Below are 25,195 nucleotides of genomic sequence, written 5' to 3'. Positions count from 1 at the left end.
GATCCCCCAGTCCTCACAGCAGCTCGTCACGTCAACAGGAAAACCCCACACACTCCCTCTGACATGCAACATTGAAACATGGATATTCATAGCATGAGCAGAGTTTTCCTCCAGCGATATCCAACAGTGAGACACATGAGAAAACATCGACTGATATATACACTAACTTACATTATCATAGATCTGTTTGTATAAACAATATTTACACAGTGGTGGAGGTGAAAAAGTCCAAAATCAGCTCCTGGGTGCATCCCTCACTGCAGGTGAGCGACACATACAAACGAAGGTCTCTGTACAGGTGTGACACGGCAGCTCCGCCCCCGGACCCGATCCCCTCACCGCCGTGAAGCGGCCCGAAAGAGGCTGAGAGGTTCTGGCTTCACTCGGAACATCGTCACAGTCACATATGTTGTTGGCAAATTGTGGCATGATACAGCTCTTATGACAGTCACTGCTATGTGAACTCATGGAGACAGACAGACAGGCGGACACGTAACCATCTGAGCTACGACAACAAGAAGCGTGTTAGCATCTGATGAGCGTCACGGGAGCTCCTGACTCCTCCAAGAATCAAATCTGTTTGAGCTCAGACGATGGAGCCCTTGGAGGAGGACAGGTGGATGGACTGGATACGGACGGCCAGAGTTTTCTCCAGGTGCTGCAGGACGTCGTAGCTGGGGCTGTCGGGAGGAGCGTCGTACAGCAGCTGCTTGAATGGCTCCAGCTCTATCAGGATGACCATGTTCTTCAGGAAGTAGCCCTCGATGTAGGACGCCAAGTCTGGAGCTTCCAGAAACTGGGAAAAGGGAAAGAAATGGCTGGTTACTGCTGGATGAGGACGGATCCTCTCTGTGTTCCATGTTCCATGCTGGCACCTTGGTGTGGTTGTAGAGCTCCACACACGTTTCTGTGCTGATGTTCTTGGAGCAGATGATCTCGCAGTGCCTCTGCAGCGCCTCCAGCTGGAAGAACTTGGACGCAGAAAGAAGCTGCAACCAAACAGAACTTGAGATGATGACTTTATTTACAGGACTTCTTGGATTAAACCTCCCGCTGGGCCTGCTGCTTGAGTGACATCACAAACCTCACTGACTAAACTCTGACTTTGATCTTTGCCATCTCAGACACACACAAGAACAGTTGTTGAGTGAATCAGGTCAAAGGCACACACACACGCACACACACACACACACACGCACACACACACATGCACACACGCACGCACGCGCGCGCACACACACACACACGCACAGATTGCTTGCATTTATCACTCACCTCCATAACGTCGATGTTTCTAATGTGCAGCGCTTCGGTTCCTCCACAGTAGAGGTACTGCATCACCAGCTGGAAGAGAAAACTCAACGTGATACGGATGTGGAACGACAGTGTGTGACATCACCACTGGATGACCACGCCTCCGATTGAACTACATTACCTGAAAAATGTGGTATTTGACATTGCTAATTTCGATGCAGGTGTTTTCACCACAAGGCCGGTTAGCTAGAAGAGTTTTGAACCTAAAGAGAAGCAACATGAAAGGAAGAGATGAGAGAGGTCGTTGCTGGGAGGCGGCAGGAACTGACGCCTCATCACCATTTACTGGCAGGATGAAGGTCCAACAGTTCCAAAAAATGTAAAGCAGAAAATATGGATTAAAGTGAATTAACTGGAAGTTTAGGGAGATTTTTCGTGTCTATCTCGTCATATACAGATCTGAATATGAACATTTTGTATTTTCATAAGCAGATATGCATGCAAACATTTGTACTTCACATTTTCAAAGAAACATTTGTGACTCCATCCATTGTGAGCACAGCTCCTGTGCAGGGGGCGTGGCCTAACAGCCTGCACACAGGGTGTTAATAACAGCGATAATGGAAGGATGCACAGTTGGGAAAATTGCCCACTTCAGTGTTGATTCCCATTAGTTCCCAAAGATAATACAGAGGAAATAAAATTCAATGAGCCATTAACTGGAAAATCCTTGTGCAAAGTAAATTCTTATATTTTAATATGAATGAGGTCCCTGTGGCTGGGGGGTACCTGCTGGAGGCGGTGAAGAGCAGGACTTTGTGGGCGTAGAAAGGCTTCCCCTCCACCAAAAAGGTCACGTCAGACATCTCTTTGTTGTTCAGGAAGTGAGGATCTGGAGACACGAGCAGAGCAACTTTACCATGGCATCACCGGCCAGGTCGGACTCAGGAGTGCTGCTCAGTCTCTGAGCACTAGATGGCACTCTGTGTCCTTTCATTCCTCCAGCACTCAGGATCAGCTGGCCCATCCAGCAGCACAGCTGAGTAGTCAACAATAATTCTTGAGATTTCTATCAAAAAAAGTGAAATAGTTTCTTTTTAAATGGCAATCGCGACTCTCACCCAGACGAGACGACTGCTTCCTCTTGATCTCCGCCAGTTTGGGGATGGGGTAGGGGCCATAGCACTGGGTGAAGATGGCGGACAGCTGCTGGCTGATCACTTCATTCTACACACACACACACACACACACACACACACACACACACACACACACACACACACACACACACACACACACACACACACACACATAGTAAATAAACTCCAGAGGAAGGAAAGCTTTCTATGACAGAGCGCACTCATCCTCGCACCTCAGATATTAAACTTGTGCTGACTTGTACATAAACTATCTGACAACTTTTCTGTGTGTGTGTGTGTGTGTGTGTGTGTGTGTGTGTGTGTGTGTGTGCGTGCATATCCTTACATGTGTGTGTGTGTATATCCTTGTGTGTGTGTGTGTGTTAAAGGGGAAGGGAGGCGTGGGGTCATTCAGCTGCAGCGGTGCAGGCCTTCCACCCCCCAGATGCAGCCAGGCTGCTGCCTGTCACTGAAGCGTGACGCCAACATACGGCGCTGAACAACCTCACAAACCACCAGGAGGAAATGAGCATCGCTGCAGTTCCCCCACAGGCAGCCAAGCACCACGCGTGACAGACGAGTGAAAATCATTGAGTTTAAATAAACTGAGTGTAATCCCTGGTCTGTGTGCCGTGTGAAGATGAATGGACCTCGTAGTTCTGGCGGCGAGGGAAACAGCGCTCCCCGTGGCTCCCGTTGTGATAAGGGTCAGCGGCTGCACCATAAATCATCACAGACAAGGACTGACGCTGCAGTAATCCACTGTTAGCTAGGAGACAGAGAGCGTGTGTGTGTGTGTGTGTGTGTGTGTGTGTGTGTGTGTGTGCGCGCCCACTATATTTTCATCTCAGCTATGACAAACACAGCTCCTGCAGGGAAGCGCCATGACGAGCAGAGAGAGAGAGAGAGAGGTGACGGGGCTGCTGTGCTGTTTCAGACCTGACACCGCCGGGGGGGTGCATCATGAATCATTATCATTTTAGCTAATTGATATTGATCCGGCCTCTGGGGCTTCGTTAGTCTCAGCCTAATACAGATATAAACAGGTTGGACAGGAGTCAAGGCTGGCATGGCTGGACGGGGGACATGGGCGGAGCCGCACCTTGCTGGCTCGGAGGATCTGGAACATGAGTGGCAGGCCGTGCGTGACCAGCTCCTCCGTGTACTCCTCCTCCTCAATGCAGCTGAACTCCTTCAGCAGACCCTGGATCAGAGGCCGGCGGTGCTGGTGGAAGCATGTACGCAGAGACTCCAGCCACGTGTGCAGAGTCCACGGGACCCCTGGGAAATGGAGGCAAACCCACACACACACATGCACACACACACACACACACGCACACACACACACAGGCACAGAGCATGTCAAACACACAAGAGCTAGCAGCATCCTGAAAATGTGACTGGACATCGAGTGAACCCACCCAGGCTGCGTATATCGATGGTGATGTCCACGTGCCCGTGCTCAGAACTGTGGTACATGGCCTCTTTCAGCGCTTTTAGTTTGGCCTTCCCGGTCCGGATCAGGTCCATCTCAGAGGAACTCCTCCCCTCCAGCTCGGAACCTTCAGCCAGAATCTCTTCCAGGGACAAGACATCTCCTTTCCCCTTCTCTGTGTGGGACAACAGCTTACGGAAGACATTTCTAGAAGGCAAACAAAGCAGGAACAGAAGCCATTTATAATTCTCAATATCACCACTAGAGGCACCGTCAGAGCAAAACGTGTTCCGGGTCCTCGTTCCGTGTTCCGTTGGCAGTAAAATCCAGGCGAACACGTGAAGTTACTGTGTTCTGTCCTGGTTTGCTTCCAGCAGAGACGGAGGTCTGTGTTGGTCCTCTCACATGAACGTAACTCACAACACAGAACACAACCACAGAACTCTCCAGCTGTTACAACCAGAAAACAAGATGGAGGAGCATTCTAGATGAGATGATATTAGAACAGATTAGGGGAGATTAGATTCGATTAGACAGAGCCCTTTGAAACACTGTTCCAGCTGTTTTGAGTATCTGGGTATTTGGATCATAATTCCTATCAAAGAATTTCTTCCCATGTTACATGAATGTATTAAAAATGTACAGTATAAAAACTTGTCTGCGTTTAAACATGTGTGTGTGTGTGTACACACTAGCATGTGTGACACTACATGTACGCATCATTTTTCATGCATGCTGGAATCAGGACATGAGAGGAAAATAAGGGAGATTCCATCTACTTGAGGATCTGACTAGAAAATGACATCTGATGATTATTGCGTGTTACCTGGAGATGATGATTCTGTGCTATGGTAGCGAGTCAGAGGGTTTGATGATGCGGGACATGGGAGGAGTGTTTTTCTCTGATAGTTCTGGACGGACACTCGTGTCCTGAGAGAGTTCTGCTGTTGTCTCGTGCTCTCGCTCACTCCAACACCAACTTCAAACAGGAGATCTCCTGGAAGTGGGCTGCAGTTTTTGTTGATGTTGAGTTTTTCGTTATAAACACCATGAAGTATTTGATGGCCGCCGTGGGAGAGTGTCACACAAAGTGGGTGCAATAAACATTATCACTGTGATTGTATTTAATTTGTCACACATTTGAAGAGGACACACACCGCCGGGCCCAGACACAGGGGTGGGTGACACACTCACATTTAATTTGTGACGCAACCATGAAGAGGACTAAGTCAATGAGCCCAGAAGCTTCGCTGCAGTTTCAGCTGTCTAAAGTGGCACAGACAGAGAAAACGCTGTCTTTCATTTCGCTTTTATGTTCAAGCATCTCAGATGAGTTGCAAGAACTGTGACAATGTCGAGAAACAAGAGTTCAGTCACAGAGGGTGACAGATCTAACGGCGTGAGCCAGTTCACCAGCTGAGGTGTCAGCGCCACGGCCCGGTTGAGCGGCGCATGAAGGAGATTATATGCTGAATACAGAGAACGAGGAGAACGTGGCGTGATGATTGGATGTGACTGGGTGTGTTACCTGTGTCCGTGAGCTGCTGCCAGACTGTAGGAGTTCATGTCCCCCTGCGGTGCAGTGGAGATGCCGTTGCGGTACATAGTTCCCACCATGGGGTCGGCCCCCCGCTCCAGCAGTAGGCTCACAAGCTCAAAGTTACCTGAGCACGATGACACACAGAGGAGGCACATGTTTGGTCTGCACACACGCCTTTCCGGCTCGATGTTTCCAGATATAACAGCGTGCCTCTGAAGCCACGAGTCAGCCAGCGCTCACGCTGACAGTTGGGTGGAGACGGCCAGCTGGCTCTGTCAGCGTGGGCCAGTTGGACCGGAGGCAGAGAGGAGGAACCGCACGGTTCTGTTCATGCCTGTACCTGCAGCAGCAGCCAGCTGCAGCGGGGTCTCTGTGTAGTTCTCCATCCCGTCCTGCAGGGACCCCTCCACATTGGCTTTGGCGTCCAGCAGCAGCTGCAGTGGTCAGGTGAGGACACAGAGGTACATGATGGGAGAGAGAGAGAGAGAGAGAGAGAGAGAGAGAGAGAGAGAGAGAGAGAGAGACCAGCTGAAGGCAGGCTCTCACCTGATGGCTGGTTTATGTGAGCACATGCGGGGACTGAGGCTGAATCAATACTGTCCAGTTCTCAGAGCCCAACTCTCATATATCAGAAATATGAAGCTGATGACCTTAGCTTAGCATACATGCATGTAGCCTAGCATCGACACTGAAGACAGGGGGGCAGCTAGCATGTCTGTATGCAAAGAACTTCACTAAAATGGCCGCTGCTGTTTATGAGCACATGTATGAGCTCCTGTTCACCCGAGTCAATGAAGCTTTGGACCTTGACTTCTTTGCTTTTATGCCTACAAAACAAAATTAAGGGCTAAAAAGAAACGTTGGAAAAAAAATGAATTTGGGTTTGAGAACTTTCCATTCTTTGTGGTGAGAACAAACTTGAATAACTGCCATTAGAATTTAAAGATTTTAAATCCAATGTGCTCATCGTTTAGAGGGCAAATCGAATTAGTTAAATGAGTTCGATAACAATTAGACGGCTGTGTTTCTGCTTTACGCTCAATAAAAGCAGTTCGATCCATTTGCTAAAGAGGCCAAATGACAGGAAGGGTAGACGCTCTCCATCTGAAGATAAACAGAGCACACAAATACAAGCTCGCTAATTATGTAAATGAAACAAAAAGAGAGAGAGAGAGAGAGAGAGAGGACAACAGAACTCCAGTGTCACCACCCATCAAACAGCTGACGGCGACAATGAAGATGGAGGACCAGCCGAAGCACGAGAGGTCATGAGAGGTGAGAGAGGACGTCACTACCTGCACCACAGGGACATGTCCGTGTAACACAGCGAAAGTGAGGGGCGTCGCCTGGCGCGTTTCGGGAAAGACTGAGGGGTGCTTGTGGACTGAGTTTGGCACCTGGGGAAGGGACACAGGTGGGTGGGTGGGTAGGGGGGGGGGGACATGTGAGAGGGAGATGAGGGAGATGAGGGAGAGAGATATGAAGCCATTAAAAGTAAAGACACCGATGGAGCACAAGACAGGCAGCCGCAGGAGGACACGGGGGGGGGGGGGGGGGGGCAAGAAGAAGCTCTGGGGGAGGAACTGGAGTAATTAAGGAAGCACCCCAGGGCTGCAGGAGCGCGGGTCGCTGCCTTGGCCCTCTAATGAACACGGTGGATTGATCACTGCAGTTTGGCCTCAGACTGATGGTTTCACTCTGATCTCTCTACCTCCGCCGCAGCCTCTCTAACCTCAGGCTTCTGGAAGAGTGGAATAAGTGATTAGGAGCCAAATACGAGGGAGACATACGTGAGACGGGATCAGTCCGAGGGACACGGGGTCTGAGGGACACGGGGTCTGAGGGACACGGGGTCTGAGGGACACAGGGTCTGAGGGACATGATGCTCATGCAGACAAAACTGTCACTTCTTCCAGAAAATTTAGAGAAGAAGAAGATGAGTGGTTTAATAAAATCTGGTGGAAGCAGATTAAAAGATGCCTCTAAAAGTGGGTCTCTGTATTGTTTCGTGCTCTGGCTGGAGGTCATGAGTGCAGCAGACTGCAACTGTGACACAAAGGCTGATGGGACATGTGGTTGCTGAGGGGACTATCAATGAGCAGGATCACGAGGCGTCCCTGCAAACGCTGCCTCTCTTGATTTACGCTCTTAATACTCAACTAAAGGTGAGTTTCTATGCACAGGGCATCGATTCAGCAGCACAGCAGGAGGGAGGAGCAGACGAGGGGGACATGTTTGCTTCTCCAACACACACACACACACACACACACACACACACACACACACACACACACACACACACACACATCAGTTCCCTCAGGACACATACAGTCACACTGAAGCAGACAGAGAGCAGACTCGTGATGGTCATGAACATGTATGACATGACCCTCAAACGAAACGTCAGATTTACAGATGATCTGTGTGCAGTTCTAGGAATCTCACAGACGCGTGTTTCAATCTGCTCTCATCAATCCAGACTGAAAGCATCGCAACCCAATAAACATTCAAGCGCCAAGTACAGACTTCTTAATTTCTCAGCTCCGATCCCGAAAGCAACCAAAGCAGCAGGAATCTGTAGATCCGCCTCAAGCTGGAGGCAAACAAATGCCAGCAGAACTATCAGACTTGTTTTCCTGATACTTTATCGATACGCCAGCCCGGGTGTCAATAACGTAGCACCATGAACTGAGATTGCACACGGATGTTGTGGTTGTTGTAGTTCAGCACACAACTGCAGATGTCACTGAATCAGCTGGACATGAATGAAACACTCCTCATCCACTCTGCTCCACGTCACCCGCCTGCTCAGCTCTGGTTTGGCTTCTTTGCTTAAACAATTCTGAGTGTTGTCACTGTGGGATGGTGACGGGACGAACATGCACGCGCAAGTGCAACCTGATCTGTGGCTGTCAGGTGATCTGCGCTCACACGTGATAACTGCAGGACACACGATCGCGTCTGTGCAGTTGATGTCTGGAAATGTGGACATGAAATATTCATCTTTATTGTGTGCGTTTGTCAAACCGTTGTAAACGAGTTGTGTTTGCTCGGTGCTGGGTTTGGCGGTTGGAACACACAAACGCTGGCTCCAAAAATGACACAACACTCAGCCAACACGTTTCTAGCTCTTGTTCACTCTCACTCTTGTTGAAGTTTCTTGTGTGCGTTACTGACGTCTCCCCCTAAACTCTTATTTGACAGCGAGTCGCCCAATTTCATGATAAAAAAATTCAAGTATGATTTTTTTTCCTCGTAAGGACATTGATGACATCATCCTGCTCCGTGTCATTTTTACTCAACAGTCTGATCTTCATTTGACTTCCAGCTTGCTGACGTCACCCTCACTGACCTCGCTGTTGATGTCGGCTCCGGCGTCCAGCAGCATCTGCACCATGGCCTCGTCGCCCCTGACGCAGGCGTACATCAGCGGGGTCATGCCCTGCAGCGACAGCAGCAGGTTAGAGAAGCGCACCACACGACAGCGGCATCTGTAGTAGTGAAGTGGCGCAAAGTAACTTTTTACTCTGCGCCTCACGTGCGTCCGTGACAGCTTCCTTCCCTCAGCGTCACCAGACAGATCATCTGCCGTTAGATGATTAAAGATGTCACGTGATTCAAAAAGTCCTGGGGGGCAGAGCCGCACCAGAGGAGGAGTCGGGAAGTTTCTGCTCGGATGAGCCTCACACTTGACCCCCCCAAACACACACACACACTCACACACACACTCTCTCTCTCTCGCATTCACACACACACACACACACACACACACACACACACACACACACACACGCACACTCTCTCTCTCACACACACACACACTCTCTCTCTCTCTCACACACGCACACACACACACTCTCTCGCTCTCTCCCTCTCTCTCTCACACACACACACACACACACACACACACACACACACACACACAAACACACACACCACCGCTCCTCCTCCAGTGAGTTTCTGCCTTCCTGCTCTCAAGTCTGCACAAAGCGCATAGATGAGCAAGCCACGGTTTACCGAGCAAACAAAATCTTCTGTTCCACAACAACAGCTGTGTGTGTGTGTGTGTGTGGGGGGGGGGGTGTATGTGTGCGCGACAGAGGACTAGAATCTGTATTTAACCATCAGAGTGAGGACATATTTGAAAGTGAGGACATTTTAGCAGGTCCTCACTTCTTCAAAGGGCCGTTTGAAGGTCAAGACTTGGTTTTAGGGTCAAGGCTAGAATCAGGTTCTGGTTAGGTTTAGGGTCAAGGCTAGAATCAGGTTCTGGTTAGGTTTAGGGTCAAGGTTAGGATCAGGTTCAGGTTAGGTTTAGGGTTGGGGTTGGGGTCAGGCAATCAGGTCAGATGGTTAGGTTTAGGGGGAGGGGCTGGGGAATGTATTATGTCAATGAAAGTCCTCACTAAGACGTAAGTACAAGGATGTGTGTGTGTGTGTGTGTGTGTGTGTGTCTGCATGGATGTGCGGTATAATGCACCTGAATATGAATTATTGAACATTTGCCTGCGTCTCTGACCTGCTCGCTCATGCTGTTGATGCCATCCGGGCCCAGCAGGTTGACGGCCTGCTTCACCAGGTCCGTGCGTCCACAGCTGAGCATGCGGAAGCCCAAGTTCTGCAGGAACTTGGCCTCGGTGGAGGCCGCGTCCAGTTTCCTCGAGGCGCAGAAGCAGTCATCTGTTCTGAAGGTCAAAGCACATGAAGGGATTCACAGTGTGTGAGCTTTCATTTTTCACACTAAAGGGAGAACAGCGCCGTTCGCTGATGTCACCGGGGTGTTGGGAGTGTTTGGGTGCAGCCGTACCGGAGCTGGCGGGGCTCACAATCCACCCCCGGCAGCAGCAGCCTGGCGGCCTGCCGAACATCATCGCTGTCCACAGAGACGCTGCGTCGGTGTTCCGTGTGAACAACAGCCACACGCACCCACTCCATCAGAGGCGGCAGCACCATGAAGGGCCTGCAGGGGGGGATAGAGGCACAGTCTCAACACCACAAACCTGCAGCCTGGGCTTCACCGGGAGCACCAGGCCAGGACCGTCCACCTCGCACAGAATTAGCAAACATGACTTCTGCCTGCTGTTACTGGCGTTTGAGAACAGGATGAACTCTGACCACGAAATAAAGAAGCCAGCAGTGGTTGAAACAGACACTTTGATGTCAGCATAGGTCACTGCAGTGCAATACACTATCACACACTCTTACACTATTATACTCTCCTTTACACTATCATACACTCCTTTACACTATCATACACTCCTTTACACTATCATACAATCTTTTACACTATGATACACTCCTTTACACTATGATACACTCCTTTACACTATGATACACTCCTTTACACTATTATACACTCCTTTACACTATCATACACTCTTCTACACTATTATACACTCTTTTACACTATTATACACTCTTTTACACTATTATACACTCTTTTACACTATTATACACTCCTTTACACTATCACACACTCTTTTACACTGTTATACACTCTTTTACACTATTATACACTCCTTTACACTATTATACACTCCTTTACACTATCACACACTCTTTTACACTGTTATACACTCCTTTACACTATCATACACTCTTCTACACTATTATACGCTCCTTTACACTATTATACACTCCTTTACACTATCATACACTCTTTTACACTATTATACACTCCTTTACACTATCATACACTCCTTTACACTATCATACACTCTTTTACACTATTATACACTCCTTTACACTATTATACACTCCTTTACACTATCATACACTCCTTTACACTATCATACACTCTTTTACACTATCATACACTCCTTTACACTATCATAAACTCTTTTGCACTATTATACACTCCTTTACACTATCATACACTCCTTTACACTATTATACACTCCTTTACACTATCATACACTCTTCTACACTATTATACACTCTTTTACACTATTATACACTCTTTTACACTATTATACACTCTTTTACACTATTATACACTCCTTTACACTATCACACACTCTTTTACACTGTTATACACTCTTTTACACTATTATACACTCCTTTACACTATTATACACTCCTTTACACTATCACACACTCTTTTACACTGTTATACACTCCTTTACACTATCATACACTCTTCTACACTATTATACGCTCCTTTACACTATTATACACTCCTTTACACTATCATACACTCTTTTACACTATTATACACTCCTTTACACTATCATACACTCCTTTACACTATCATACACTCTTTTACACTATTATACACTCCTTTACACTATTATACACTCCTTTACACTATCATACACTCCTTTACACTATCATACACTCTTTTACACTATCATACACTCCTTTACACTATCATAAACTCTTTTGCACTATTATACACTCCTTTACACTATCATACACTCTTTTACACTATTATACACTCCTTTACACTATCATACACTCTTTTACACTATTATACACTATTTTACACTATCATACACTCTTTTACACTATGATACACTCCTTTACACGATCATACACTCTTTTACACTATTATACACTCCTTTACACTATCATACACTCTTTTACACTATTATACACTCCTTTACACTATCATACAATCTTTTACACTATGATACACTCCTTTACACTATGATACACTCCTTTACACTATTATACACTCCTTTACACTATCATACACTCTTTTACACTATTATACACTCCTTTACACTATCATACACTCTTTTACACTATTATACACTCCTTTACACTATCATACACTCTTTTACACTATTATACACTCCTTTACACTATCATACACTCTTTTACACTATTATACACTCCTTTACACTATCATACACTCTTTTACACTATGATACACTCCTTTACACTATCATACACTCTTTTACACTATTATACACTCCTTTACACTATCATACACTCTTTTACACTATTATACACTCCTTTACACTATCATACACTCTTTTACACTATGATACACTCCTTTACACTATTATACACTCCTTTACACTCTGCTACAAGGACAGTTCCTGGTGGCCACTGTCCACTCTCCTCTAAAGCTCAACAGCCAAATCTAGTAAGCGATGCTGTTACCGGCCCAGCTGGCGATGCTGCACACGCCCATATCTGGAATGTGCTTTAAAACTCTGCAACATATGAATAATGCATCACAAGAATATATTATGATATTATGTCTTAACACTCATAACATAGATCGCTGCTTCCTATGAGGAACTGCAGCGTCTCTGTCTCTGGTGTGACACCAGCAGCTGAAGCCCCCCAGCCTGCTCCGGACTACCGTGGGAGGGAAACCACTACCCTGCTCTCACTGGAGCACCGACACACTGATGAGGAAGCGAGGAAAGCGAACCCTTGACTGACTGCAGACCCTGAGCATGCATGTATGAATGAGTCTCCCTGCTTCTGGCCTGCGTCTCTGTGTGCTGAATCCATATGCAGCCTGTCAGAGATCCTTCCTGACAGCACAGAAACACACACTTTCATTCATGAGACATGAGCATGTTCTTTATGGATAAAGAACACAATTACACCAAGAACAGCATTTCTTATTAAACTGATTTCACACTCTGGTGATAATTGACATTTTAACTTATGTGATGTATTAAGCTGCTATAACGCATCAAATTATATCGCAGTTTTTGCCTGTGTTCTAAACACGCAGTTCTACAAGATCAAACATGCAGGTGGGTTTCGTACGGAGCGACTGGTGTTCCAGTATTTTATGGGATGTATAATCCTGCCTCACCAGCCTGGTCATCTACAGAGGCTCTTTGATACAGGCTGTTTGAGTGTAGCTGATAAATAAGCTACTGGCGTGTTTTGTATGAGCTGTCACACGCGCGCGTCTAGTTGAGGAACGTGGCGTGTTCCGCCGGGATTCACATTCCAACACAAAGGAATATTTTAATGCCTGGGCTGAGCTTGACGTCCCGTGTCTGTCCGTCACTGCTCATTCATCACTCACCGCTGATACTCTGGGCTCATGAGCTTTTCACAACAGCGTGAGCTGAAGAAACCCTGTTTTTACTCACTTCAAAGCAGCCTGACCTGAAGTCACGTGATGTTATTAGTTCTGCAGACTTCATTAAAAAGAAAAGCACAGCACCTAATCAAGAGGCAGAGAACGTAGAATGGTAATAAATTCCCTCACAAGTCTGACGGAAACCCAAGATCAAGAGTGGTTCAAGGTCCTGCTGTTTCCTGGAGAACCTCTTGAAGATCTGACTCTCACTCTCTGCCAAAGTGCTCAAACCTACAGAGTCCTGAGGAGGCCACAGAGAGAAACCGACAGAACCTGTTCCCACTCCTTGATCAGAGCATGGGAACTAATTATATCTGGTGGCCACAAATGAATCCAAGTGTGGGAACATAGCCGTACGAAGCAGAGGCCTGTTATGATTGTGATTGAGAGGCTCATGTTGTCGGAGTGAAAGCAGATCAGCGCGAGACTCCTGGGACGCACATTAGCTGATAACTTGCTCCAGTGGAGGCGATAACGCTCGCAGCCCCAGCAGAGCAGCGCTCAGACTGAGCTGTCAGCCCTGCTTCCCTCCTCCAGCTGACAGAGGTTCCTCCAGCCTGCAGGAAACACTCAAGTGCTCCAGATATACATATATATGTGTGTGTGTGTGTGTGTGTGTGTTTGATAGAGGAATGAAGCTCATTAAATCAGCAGAAAAAGAGCTTCATGTGTAGAAAGTGCGATGAATTTTGTTCAGCTGACTTGCAGGAAAACTGTGACGCGTCCACAAACTACAGCGTGAGGGATGACGAGAGTTAACAACAGGGAGACAATGAATAATCCTCATGTCATTTCATTTAAGTCACCAGCACGGCTCCAGCACAGCTGAGACAGTCGGGCTGCGTCACAGGCGGCATCGATCTACAGCGCCTGGCGTGTGTCTGCATGCCCTTCCTGCTGCTCCTCTGGAGGACTCTCTCCAGCAGCCAGACACCAAACGAGTCACACCTATAAAGCTGCTCCTTCCTTCCACACAAGACACATCTGGTGTGGGATGTCTGAGGTGAGCAGAGGAGGCTGAACTGTCATAAAAGATCCGTCTGCGGCGGGGTACAGTTACAGGAGACGGCTCCTTGTCACGGGGAGGCTGAGGTCAAGAGGACGACACGCAGGAGCTTCTCCTCTCCGGCCTTTTCACCGATATCTTGTTCTTGTCCTGAGATACATGAAAATGTTTGCTGTCCTACGAGTACCAAAATGAAGAGGAGAGTCTGAATCAATACCACTCTCTTCTATCACTTTACTGCACACTGCAGTGCAGTTTTCTTACTGTTGGACAACACTGCTGAGAGATGGAGGCTGATGTAATAAATAAATACTTGGATACTGCAATTCTACCTTTCTTCAAGAAAAACAACATGTATTCTCTTTATTAAATGTCTCTGGATCCCTTCTCTCTTCCTCTCAGTGACTCAACTCAGTTCAAGACTGTATTTCATCTTTGTTCTTACCGACAGAGGACAGTCGAGGTTGTACCGCGGTGTTATGTTGTATCATTGAATCAGGAGGGGACCTGTCAGTCTGAGTCGGATTGTGTCTCCATGTTAACACCAACGAGACAAACTGGTGAGCGAACATCTGTCTTTCTGTCAGCAAATCCCATGAAATCAGCAGAATTATGGCATTTGAATTCATTGGGCAACTCTCGGGCCACACACACACAAACACACACACAAACACACACACACACACACACACACACACACACTAATTGCTAATTCTTCCACACGAAGTGCACTTGTAGTTACTATAATTCCGGTATTAGATCAAACATGTATGTGATAGTACATGAATGTTACCAACGTTCTGGCTTATTTTTGTGTTTTAGTAGTTTTGGCCTTCATCCACTGGGGGGCCAAAAGTGCGACCTGACATCTAAATGATCTGCTGTGAGACTTTGGGAATCACCTTGTCCCCAGCAGTCCTGGATCAGGCTTTGGCTCCACAAGGAATGAATCAACGATGGTTCTGCCATTTTCTTAGGAGCTCTGCCACTCACGGTTAACCGGCATTTGCCCACACGTTACTTGTGTCCCAGGGGCCAGTCCATCTCCTGAGGCTTGAGTGGTAGGCCACTGCCAGCTTGTCACAGCCGGAGCCACCAGGGAGTGTGGTAACGCCATTAAGCTGGTTTCACATCAAGCGCTGCCTGCTGCTATTATTCCTGTTGATGCAACGTAGCACCACGAATGTAAGAATGCGTCTTGTCCACTCTGGTGTTGGAGCGTCTCTTTGAAATGCCAGTAAAGCACTGAACCAGTTCCTGACCCAAGGTTCCGTTATGTGTTGATCAGACTGGACGCAGATGCTCGGAATGTCGCGGCATTAACGACGTGTCTGTGGGCAGAAAAACTCAAAACAGCAAGGATGGATTCTGATCACGTTGGGCAGAGTTTTAGAACTTAGACCGCAGAACAATTAAATGAGGTGTTGGAAACGATGTGGAACCAGATCCAGATCAGATGACATCATATCAGTGTGTGCTCTCTGGTGCCCTCTAGTGACAAGTGTGGTAGTGGGTACACTAAATGGCACACATCCCAACACCAGACAGAATCACATTTGCATATCAGTACTCAGTGACGTCACTGTGCATCTGTGGTGTCCAATGGCACACGCCAATCAAGAACAGTGCGTGACAGTGGAACACAAGCAAACTGCTGTAGCAGCAGGCACCGACACGTGACGATCGCTTTACCAACTTCCATGACTTTCAGATTTGTCTGGCGGGTTTTTAGTATCCTTCTGCTTCTCACCTCTCGGTTTGTAGGGTGACTTTGGAGGGCTCAACGTTGGGGTTCTCCCACTCCATCTGAGGACAATGCATGAAGTAACACAGTGTGTAGATGGACTCTGGCGCCCAGTGGATCGAGCCGCTCTTCTGGTGAATTGGCGTCCCATTGTTGTGGTTCTTGGTGTGCAGGGGCTGGAGGTGGTGCATGGCCCGGGACACCAGGTCACCTACACATCAAACACACACACACACACACACACACACACACACACACACACACACACACACACACACACACACACACACACACACCATGGAAGGAATCACAGAAGAGACACCAGCAGAGGGAGAGAACGCACACTGCCTTTACAGACACGTCAGGAACCCTCACCGTTCTCTTGACGCAAATAAGGGGGGGGGGGCAGATTCATCCTATTCCTTCCTGTGCAGCACACGGGGGGGGGGGGGGTGCAGTGGAATAAGAACACTCAGGTCTACTCAGCGAGGAATGAATATTTATGGATAACTGTAAGCTACTCCAAGCTATTCCCCCTGCATAAATTGTCAGAACTATAAGGTCATCCAGTTGGGCTTGAAAAACATAAAGCCTGAGAGGTTAATAGAGCTCTGAATATTCTCCAGCAAACAAAGAGTAAACCCTTCCTGGAAAATCATGCGTTGCCTTTTCCATACACTCACAGACCAGATGGCCTTCAGCTCATCAAGAAATGAGAGTTTTTCATCTTCACAGTTCAGTGGAAGTTACGTTCATGCAAGAAAACTCGACCTGAACATCAGGACTGTGGCCCCTCACTGACTGAGTGGCGCCTGCCTGTGAGGAAACCACCTTTGTCATACAGCAAGGACTCAAATCCCATTTCACCCGATGCTGTCAGACCTCTGACACTCATCGCCGCCGCTTCTCTACTCTGAAACGGGAAAAAATATTTATCAAATATTGTTCTGCTCAATTAGATAATATTCAAAGCAAGCACTCATTGAGAGTGAGGGTGCCTCCCGGCCCTAAGTGAACTATCCTGCATTTGCCCTGACAAAATAGAGGGGGAACAACCAGCCATTCCCATGGACAAAGAGTTTGTTTAGAATCAAAATTGCGCTATTTGGTGCTTGCCAAGGTTCCATTTAGCCTCCACAATGTGAGAGGCGTGTGTGAAAGGACGTCTGAATGAGGGAAGAGCATTCATGCACTAAAGCAGTCAATCTCTCAGCTGTCATTTGCGCTGCACTGATAGAGAAATGTAATGGACATCGTCTAATGATGCAAGAAGCAGGAAATATATAAGAGGAGCACTTCAAAGGTCCCACATCGGGAAAATTGGTTACGACTGTGTTTATTATGGAAGTGGAGGAGTAAAATATACAGTGTAAAAGTACTCCATGCTCCTGCCATTCCTCTGTAGCTTCCCCTGCAGCTTTACAGTACAGAGAGGATTTGATCCATTTTCTTACATCTAAATACTACAATATAGTCATCTTGCCAACTTTTTAAGAGAAGGCAACTGCATTTTCAGCAACTTGACTCTTTCTTTATGCAAAACAATTCAGACTGTAGTTAGACAACAGCACCACACTGACGCTGCACGTATGAAAATCAGAACGAAACTATCAGATATTTCTTTGAGCACTACTGGATCTCAGAGCTGCATTTGACACAACTGACCCTAGACGCTGCTCGACAGACTGGAACACTCGGTGGAACCCTCCGGGACTGTGCAGAGACAACCGTTGGTCAACTTGATTCTGAGCACAAATATGACATGTGGAGACCCTCAAGGGTCAGATCTTGGGCCTCTCCAGTTCAGTCTCTGTCCAGTTGGTCCCTCTTATTCTGACTGTGGCACAGAAACGATGGTGCAACACCAAATCACTTGTAATATTTTAAGTCTCAGACCTGAGGACTGGACAGCCTGTTGTGTCGGTGCACTGCTAGCAGAGAGGAGCTCTGTTGTCCGCCTGTGAACCAAACGTGTGCGCAGTATAAATAAACAATTCAATCCTCGGAGCAAAGAAAAGTTCCTGAATTCTGTACCTATCTTTTTTTGTCCAACCTGACTCATGCACCAGGCTGCACAGTGAGCAATCACAGTGACTTCTGCCCTGCATGAGAATCGGACCATTACTGTAATACATGCAAACAGTTACTGCCAAAGGTATTAGCATATGTAAGACTGTTGTTTTCAGTGACCATATATCACAGCCACGAACATCCCTGGATCTTGTCGGATGTAAGTTCAGCAGTTTAATGGGCGAACACTCTCTGTTTCATTAGAAGTTAATCAATATTGCATCCTGCATAATCAATTCTTTATGCTAACAGGATGAGGAGAGGTTGATGAATCGCACTGCTGCTCAGGTATCCTAGTGATTGCCTTTTAGCAGAGCGGCAACGCTCTCTTTAAAATGCCCTTAGAAAAGCAAAACCACATAAATACGCCGGTCTCCAGAGTGTACTCTGATGGCACTCCTCGGGGCTACAAGAGATTTTTATGAGTTGGCTCCTTTAAGGTCAGTAACCAGCCATGCAGCGCCCACATACCAATCAAAGTGTTCATCATTTCACAGAGCATTAAAGGTTTGAAAGGTTTGAGAGAAAGTATATTCCATAAAACTCTGAATCCCAACTCTTTATTTCCGATGAAAGCAAGAATTTAAGCAAATAGGCATTTAACAAATTTCCTTCGGGTATTGATGATGAGCCCAAACTGCCCTGTGCAGCAGCTGCCATCGATACAATTTTTGTCTTTCAATTATTTGCTGGGATTTGACAGTGATTGCATTTAATGGCCGCCTATGGCAATCCTGACTCAACAAGATGGTAAACTCCTCTCCCTGCGTTTAGATTTCTCCATTGAAAAAGTGAGAGCTTTTAGCTTTCAAGCACCACATATCAGAAAACATGAGTTTATGGACATGCATCATGTGGCGGCGCGGCTCAGAGGTCGAGTTGCTGTCTAGCATCCAAAGGGTCACAGGTTCAATCCCCACTTCCCCTGGTGACCATGTCCAAGTGTCCTTGAGCAAGATACTGAACTCCTAACTGCTCCTGATGGCCCTGTGACGGACTGGTGACCCGTCCAGGTTGAACCCCGCCTCTCACCCAATGTCAGCTGGGATAGGCTCCACCCCCCCAGTACCGGTAAGCGTTATAGGAAATGGATGAAGGGATGGAGGGAGACGCATCATTTGATTCAGTGCAGTTAATGCAGCACTGTGACTCACCACCCGTCTCTTCTTCAGCTTTAACCAACTCAGCATAGCTGTGGGTCATGAGGGAGGCTCGTTCATAGCGAACAGCGACCCTGCAGGACGTGGATCGGCCCGGAATCAGAGCTGGGGGGCTGGCAGCTGAAGCAGGCCCCACACATCCATGATATCTTTTCGTTGGCTCTGCCTCTTATGACTGTTCAGGACTCCATCAACTGAATGGGTGGCTTGGATGGATTCTCACTAGCTGCTACAAATATGCACATTTCTACGTGTCAAACAGGTGGAACCACTCAGTGCCTTAATCAGGCAAGGGAATGGAAATAATAATCCATGACGGGCTTCCGGTGCTGAGGATGTTCCAGGAATGATGACATCATCTTCGAGAGATCGGATTGGTCAGCAGGTGGTGGTAATACATGCTGTCATCTCTTCCCTCCCTCCCCGCTGGAGCAGGTTAAGTTACCATGGTGACACAATAACTTCTGGAAACCGGCTTTGTGATGATGAACTCGTTGGGTCAGAGTTCACTGCTTGAGTCAAGAGCCTGTAACTTTCATGACTTTCACCCCAGTTGGAGGACCTACTGGACCTTAAAGTGTTGATCAAATCCTTCCTCTTCACTTGAACCCCCTGTGATAGTGGAGGACGCCGAGCGAGCACTTTAAACCTGGAGGCAGTTGTATCGTTAAAGTGTTCTTTTTCCTTGGAGACTGCTCGCAGGTTCTGTGGTATTAAATGTAAGCACTACCTCCAGTGCAGTTATATTAATAACTATTCTTATGCTCCCTATGGCAAAATTATTTTTGAGAGATATTACAGAGGACTGATGGTCGTCTGCAGCTTTTTCTGAACAGCAGCTTCTTAAAACGCTACAACTCCTTTGTGACTGGATCTTTTTCTGTGCTATAGGAAACTTTCAGGATTCGGCTTCCCTGCATGCTGGCTAGCAGCTGCTTAGCGTGCACCATTAGCAAACTGCACTGTGCTGCATGAAGCCTGTAGGCTGTGAGTTGGCACCTCCCAGGTGACAGGTGTGTTCACAGGCACCGTGGGGCAGCAGCAGCTCCTACAACTGATCATGTCAGGTGTCCTGTTTACATCACATCCAATCCAAAGTGGAGCCACCTGATGCAGCAATGATTGCAGACAGATGTTGGTCGGTGTTTGTGGGTAATCTGTCCACTGTGGGGCTGCACGGTGGTGCAGTGGTCAGCACTGTGGCCTCACAGCAAGAAGGTTCCTGGTTCGAGTCCCGGCTCGGGCGTGGGGTCTTTCTGTGTGAGTCTCCATGTTCTCCCTGTTCCTGCTGGGTTCTCTCTGGTACTCCAGCTTCCTCCACAGTCCAAAGACATCAAGAGGGACCAGGTTAATCCAGACTCTAAATTGACTGTAGGTATGAATGTGAGAGTGAATGGTTGTTCGTCTCTGTATGTTGGCCCTGCGATGGACTGCCGACCTGTCCAGGGTGAACCCCGCCTCTCGCCCGTAGATGCTGGGATAGGCTCCACCCCCGCGACCCTTACTAGTAATGAATAAGCAGAAGATGACGATGGATGGACTGTCCACTGTGAATGGAGTATTAGAGTACATGACAAAGTACTCACCGAGGAAAACCTTGCTCAACATGAATCATGAATACGGGCATTATAATTTTAGCGCAGAAAAAAACTACGTGTAATAAAATTTGCGAACAATTTAAGAGCAGTCACATTTACTGCTACCGCCTTTCAAGACCTGGTTCACAACCAGGTTGCTTGCTCGTAGGATCCCAGCAGGGTAGAGCATGAGTGAGGCCAAACACAGGGTTCTTGCAACTGAATTATTGACAAACTGTAGTAACACAGAAGCACAAATATTAGTAATGCAGTAACACAGTCCTGACTCAAGCAGGAGGAAAGAACATTGCTATCGTCTGAGCGAGAGGACAAAAAAACACAAACTAACATTCCCAGCTGCTGGAAAAACAACAGAGGGCACATCTCTGTGCAGTGTTGTTCAGCTGAGGGTTGCAAGACGGCTTGAACTGTTGATCGAACTTCAGCCGGTGATCAAAAATGGTACACAGCTTTCTGTAGGATGACTTGAGAAGCCAATGGGCCGAAGCGCGTGAGCCTCTCGCCTCCACTTAAATGTCAAAGCCAAAGATGCTAAAACTTCTCTTCCTTCTGCTCAGTGAGCTGTGGTGTAATAATAATAAAAAAAAATAATAATAATAATAGGGGGCTGCACGGTGGAGCAGTGGTCCTCACTGTGGCCTCACAGCAAGAAGGTTCCTGGTTTGAGCCCCGGCTGCAGCACGGGGTCTTTCTGGGTGAGTCTCCATGTTCTCCCTGTTCCTGCTGGGTTCTCTCTGGTACTCCAGCTTCCTCCACAGTCCAAAGACATCAAGAGAGGACCAGGTTAATCCAGACTCTAAATTGACCGTAGGCGTGGCTGGGAGAGCCAATGGTTGTCTGTCTCTGTGTGTTGGCCCTGCCATGGACTGGCGACCTGTCCAGGGTGAACCCCGCCTCTCGCCCGTAGATGCTGGGATAGGCTCCACCCCCCCACGACCCTTACTAGTAATGAATAAGCGGAAGATGACGATGGATAATAGTAATAGTAAAAGTAATAGTAATAATAACAACAACAACAACAATAATAATCATAACAATAATAATAATAGTAATGATAATAATAGTACTAGTAATAATAATAATAATAATAATAATAGTAGTAGTAATAATAATAAAAGTAATGTTTTCGCACCAATATTGGAAGAAACCCAGACAATACCAACCCTACTAATGAGAGCATATAAGTGAATGTTCCAGGAACCGACCCCTGAGGCACGCCGTCAGTCAGAGGAGCAGAGGTGGATGCCTTCATTCAGTGAGACAAAGATTGCTGAGGTGAATTAGAGGAAAACCAACTAAGTGCAACAACAGAAATGTGAATCGGTTCCTCCAGCTGATCACTAATGAAATGAGTTTCATTCGTCACCGTGTCTCATTGGGATTCGCTCAAAGGCAACTTGAGAAGATAACTTTCCTCTGAGACCTCAAACATAAAAGGCAGCTGACAAATCTGCTCATTGGCTCGATGGAATCGATGTGCACTGCTGTGTAGCTGAAGAAACCTGGACGTGAGGTGAGACACCTTCAACAAAACAGAAAGTGAGTCTTGTTGTCTGTGACGCAGCAGCACTCCCAAGTGACCACGACCTGGACCTGAGAACGCTAACCAGCGAGGTGCAGCTTCCTTGAAGGGTTTTTTACTGAGGCCACTTTAAAGGGACTGTCTGGTAAGAAGAAGGAGAGGGGGCCCAATGATGCTCGTGGGTTCCTTAATACATTTTCAGAGGCACAATATCCGGAGGACACATGGAAGATGAAGTGAGGGAGACAGTATCAATTAAGTCAGTGAGGGAGACGGGAGAAAAATAATCAAGGAGGACCGACCAGATGTTGGAGGCTCAATATCTGGATTAGATAGGCTGGGGGGCCACGATAGATGCTCTTATTGAGTTGATTTTATCAACAAAAAAAGGATAAAAAATAATCTTCCACTGCAGTTGAGGACATGCTGAGAGCTGAATTTTTGAGACGACTGTCTATAGATTCAGGAAGGAGCCTGAGATTGTATTCATTCATGCTGAGAGGTTTGCAGCTTCAGACTTTCTGATTCGTCACGATCCAGACAGTCGTACGGAAGCAGTAAAGATTCCTCTCTGCGCTCGGAAACCTTCCACTGTTCAACTGGGACATTCCTAGTTTTACAATCATAGAATGATATTGGCACTTCATCAATACTGGCACATATTGGTCTTCCATCCATCCATCCCTCCATCCATCCATCCATCCATCCATCCATCCATCCATCCATCCATCCACCCCTCCATGTTCCCCCTCTTCTCCTGTTGAGGGTGGTGGGGGTGGAGCCTATCCCAGCAGCCTTCCCCCTGGACAGGTCACCAGTCCATGGCAGGGCCAACACATAGAGACAGACATCCATTGGCTCTCCCAGCCACGCCTACGGTCAATTTAGAGTCTGGATTAACCTGGTCCCTCTTGATGTCCTTGGACTGTGGAGGAAGCTGGAGTACCAGAGAGAACCCAGCAGGAACAGGGAGAACATGGAGACTCACCCAGAAAGACCCCGTGCTGCAGCCGGGGCTCCACCCACAACCTTCTTGTTGGGGGGCCACGGGGAGGACCACTGCTCCACCGGGCCTCCCCAGACATCGGTCTTTTTTAAATACATCAGAATTGGTCTGATGGATCGCTACATTGGCCCAGCTTTGCTCCAGTCTCTTCTTCATTTTTCCATCCAGAAACAACTTAGTAAATATGGCATTAAGTGGCATTTCCAAATGTTTTGGAGATTAAAAAAAGACAATCTTCAACTCTCAGAAATGCTTACATGAGTTTTTTAGTATGTTAATATAAAATAAAATTTCTGTTTTTACACTGAGGGTGTTGACTTCTCAGCTATCGGCCAAATCAACTGTGAAAATATCAGCATATTGGAAGAAAAACAAAAAAATCATGCATCCCTGTTTGACAGATGTTGCAATATCCCATTGTAAAGTATTGACAGGTAACATTCCAACATGCTCGAAAGTGAACAAAAAATGACTTCTTGATGAAAGTAGACTGTGGAGTAGCATTTCACCCCTCAGTCACTCATATCACGCTGTTTGACGCTACCTTCCGTTTCTTTCCTTGCAGTCTGCAGATTAAGTTAGTTCATCATTCTGATTCACTTTCCCTGAAGGAGCCAGCTAACGTAGCTTAGCATAAACGCAGAACACAAAGTTCAGCTGATGGCTGTGGCGCTGCATTGCTGCTTAAACTGCTGCCGTCTGACACAGTTGGGCAAACTGGTTAAAGATTAATTTTCTGGCTAACTAAAACAAAAATCTGATGAAACAAAGATACAAAATAACTTACTGAATCAGACAAGCCACGAAAAGATAAGGGTGCAAAAATTGCAATCAAATTTTTCTTCAAACATGGCGGAGTTGAATTGCTGCCTCTTTTTATTTGTTTTATTTGTGTTGAGAAAGTTTAAAAGCAGCCAAGCCAGCCAAGTGAGACCTGCAGCTGTAGGCTGTCCAAAAGGTGTTGCCGTAGCATCCAAGATGGACGTCCAACTACCAGGAAGAGACCACAACCACATTATGCTAAGCTATCCTAAGCTAAGCTAAGTGTTTGCAGGCCGTGGCTTGCGATATGTATTGTGTTCTCCAGCAGTGACGTGTTTCTCCAAGCTCGTCAGGGTGGTTCTGTACCAGTGAAGCTCGAGGGTTGAAGGTATCATTCAACACAACTCTGCGTGAAACACGCTTGGAACAGGATTTGGTTCAGCACAGCTGATAATGAGGACACACCAACAGTGTTAATAGCAGCGGCATTTGTGGGTCTTTCATTTCTAATATGCAAATTTGGCATTTTGGCAGACGAGAAAATGAGAAAATACAAAGAGGTAAATCAGTGGCAAGCCTCTAAAACTGAGTCTAAATGCCAGCTCCAAAGATTGCCCCTTAGCAGAACGCAAATCTGACAGTACCAGCAGCTGATTTTGTTTTATTCTGTCAGACACATTTTAGAAAATCAAACCTGCATCTGTCTGTCTCCCTATAACCTCCTCATCTTTTATTCCCTTTTGTTTCTTTCAGAGCCGTAAGCAGCAGCCTGATAGAGGAATCACCGCCGTTTATTCTGCTTTTCCTCATTCATTCTTTCACTTCAGCGTCTGTCTGAAAATCCTACAGTTATTTAAGGCATTATTTTCCACAGTGGATAACGTTACCGCCGGACTAAGC

At 46.9% G+C, this 25,195-nt stretch overlaps 1 protein-coding gene across 2 annotated transcripts in view; it reads right to left on the bottom strand.

The window, feature by feature from the left end:
• abtb3b (ankyrin repeat and BTB domain containing 3b) overlaps positions 1-25,195 on the bottom strand; it is a 65,140-nt gene that overhangs the window by 179 nt on the left and 39,766 nt on the right. The window contains exons 3-17 of one of the 2 annotated variants that reach the window (XM_086207634.1): positions 16,184-16,388; positions 10,176-10,328; positions 9,888-10,053; positions 8,721-8,810; positions 6,664-6,765; positions 5,709-5,802; positions 5,357-5,492; positions 3,815-4,035; positions 3,496-3,674; positions 2,376-2,481; positions 2,044-2,146; positions 1,436-1,517; positions 1,276-1,344; positions 876-989; positions 1-796 (exon numbers count right to left, since the gene is read on the bottom strand). The exon at positions 1-796 is cut by the window's left edge and continues 179 nt beyond it. In XM_086207634.1, coding sequence (XP_086063760.1) covers positions 587-796; positions 876-989; positions 1,276-1,344; positions 1,436-1,517; positions 2,044-2,146; positions 2,376-2,481; positions 3,496-3,674; positions 3,815-4,035; positions 5,357-5,492; positions 5,709-5,802; positions 6,664-6,765; positions 8,721-8,810; positions 9,888-10,053; positions 10,176-10,328; positions 16,184-16,388 — 2,030 coding nt within the window. In that variant the 3' untranslated portion in view covers positions 1-586. The remainder of the gene's footprint in view (positions 797-875; positions 990-1,275; positions 1,345-1,435; positions 1,518-2,043; positions 2,147-2,375; positions 2,482-3,495; positions 3,675-3,814; positions 4,036-5,356; positions 5,493-5,708; positions 5,803-6,663; positions 6,766-8,720; positions 8,811-9,887; positions 10,054-10,175; positions 10,329-16,183; positions 16,389-25,195) is intronic. The other variant, XM_086207635.1, reaches the window with a different exon arrangement.

The sequence above is a fragment of the Aulostomus chinensis genome, chromosome 7 (assembly GCF_037954235.1).
Source record: "Aulostomus chinensis isolate RoL2024-O1b breed Wild chromosome 7, RoL_Achi_v1.0, whole genome shotgun sequence".
Taxonomy (NCBI): domain Eukaryota; kingdom Metazoa; phylum Chordata; class Actinopteri; order Syngnathiformes; family Aulostomidae; genus Aulostomus; species Aulostomus chinensis.
Note: the sequence above shows the minus strand (reverse complement) of the source record. Positions and strands in the feature narration are given on the sequence as shown.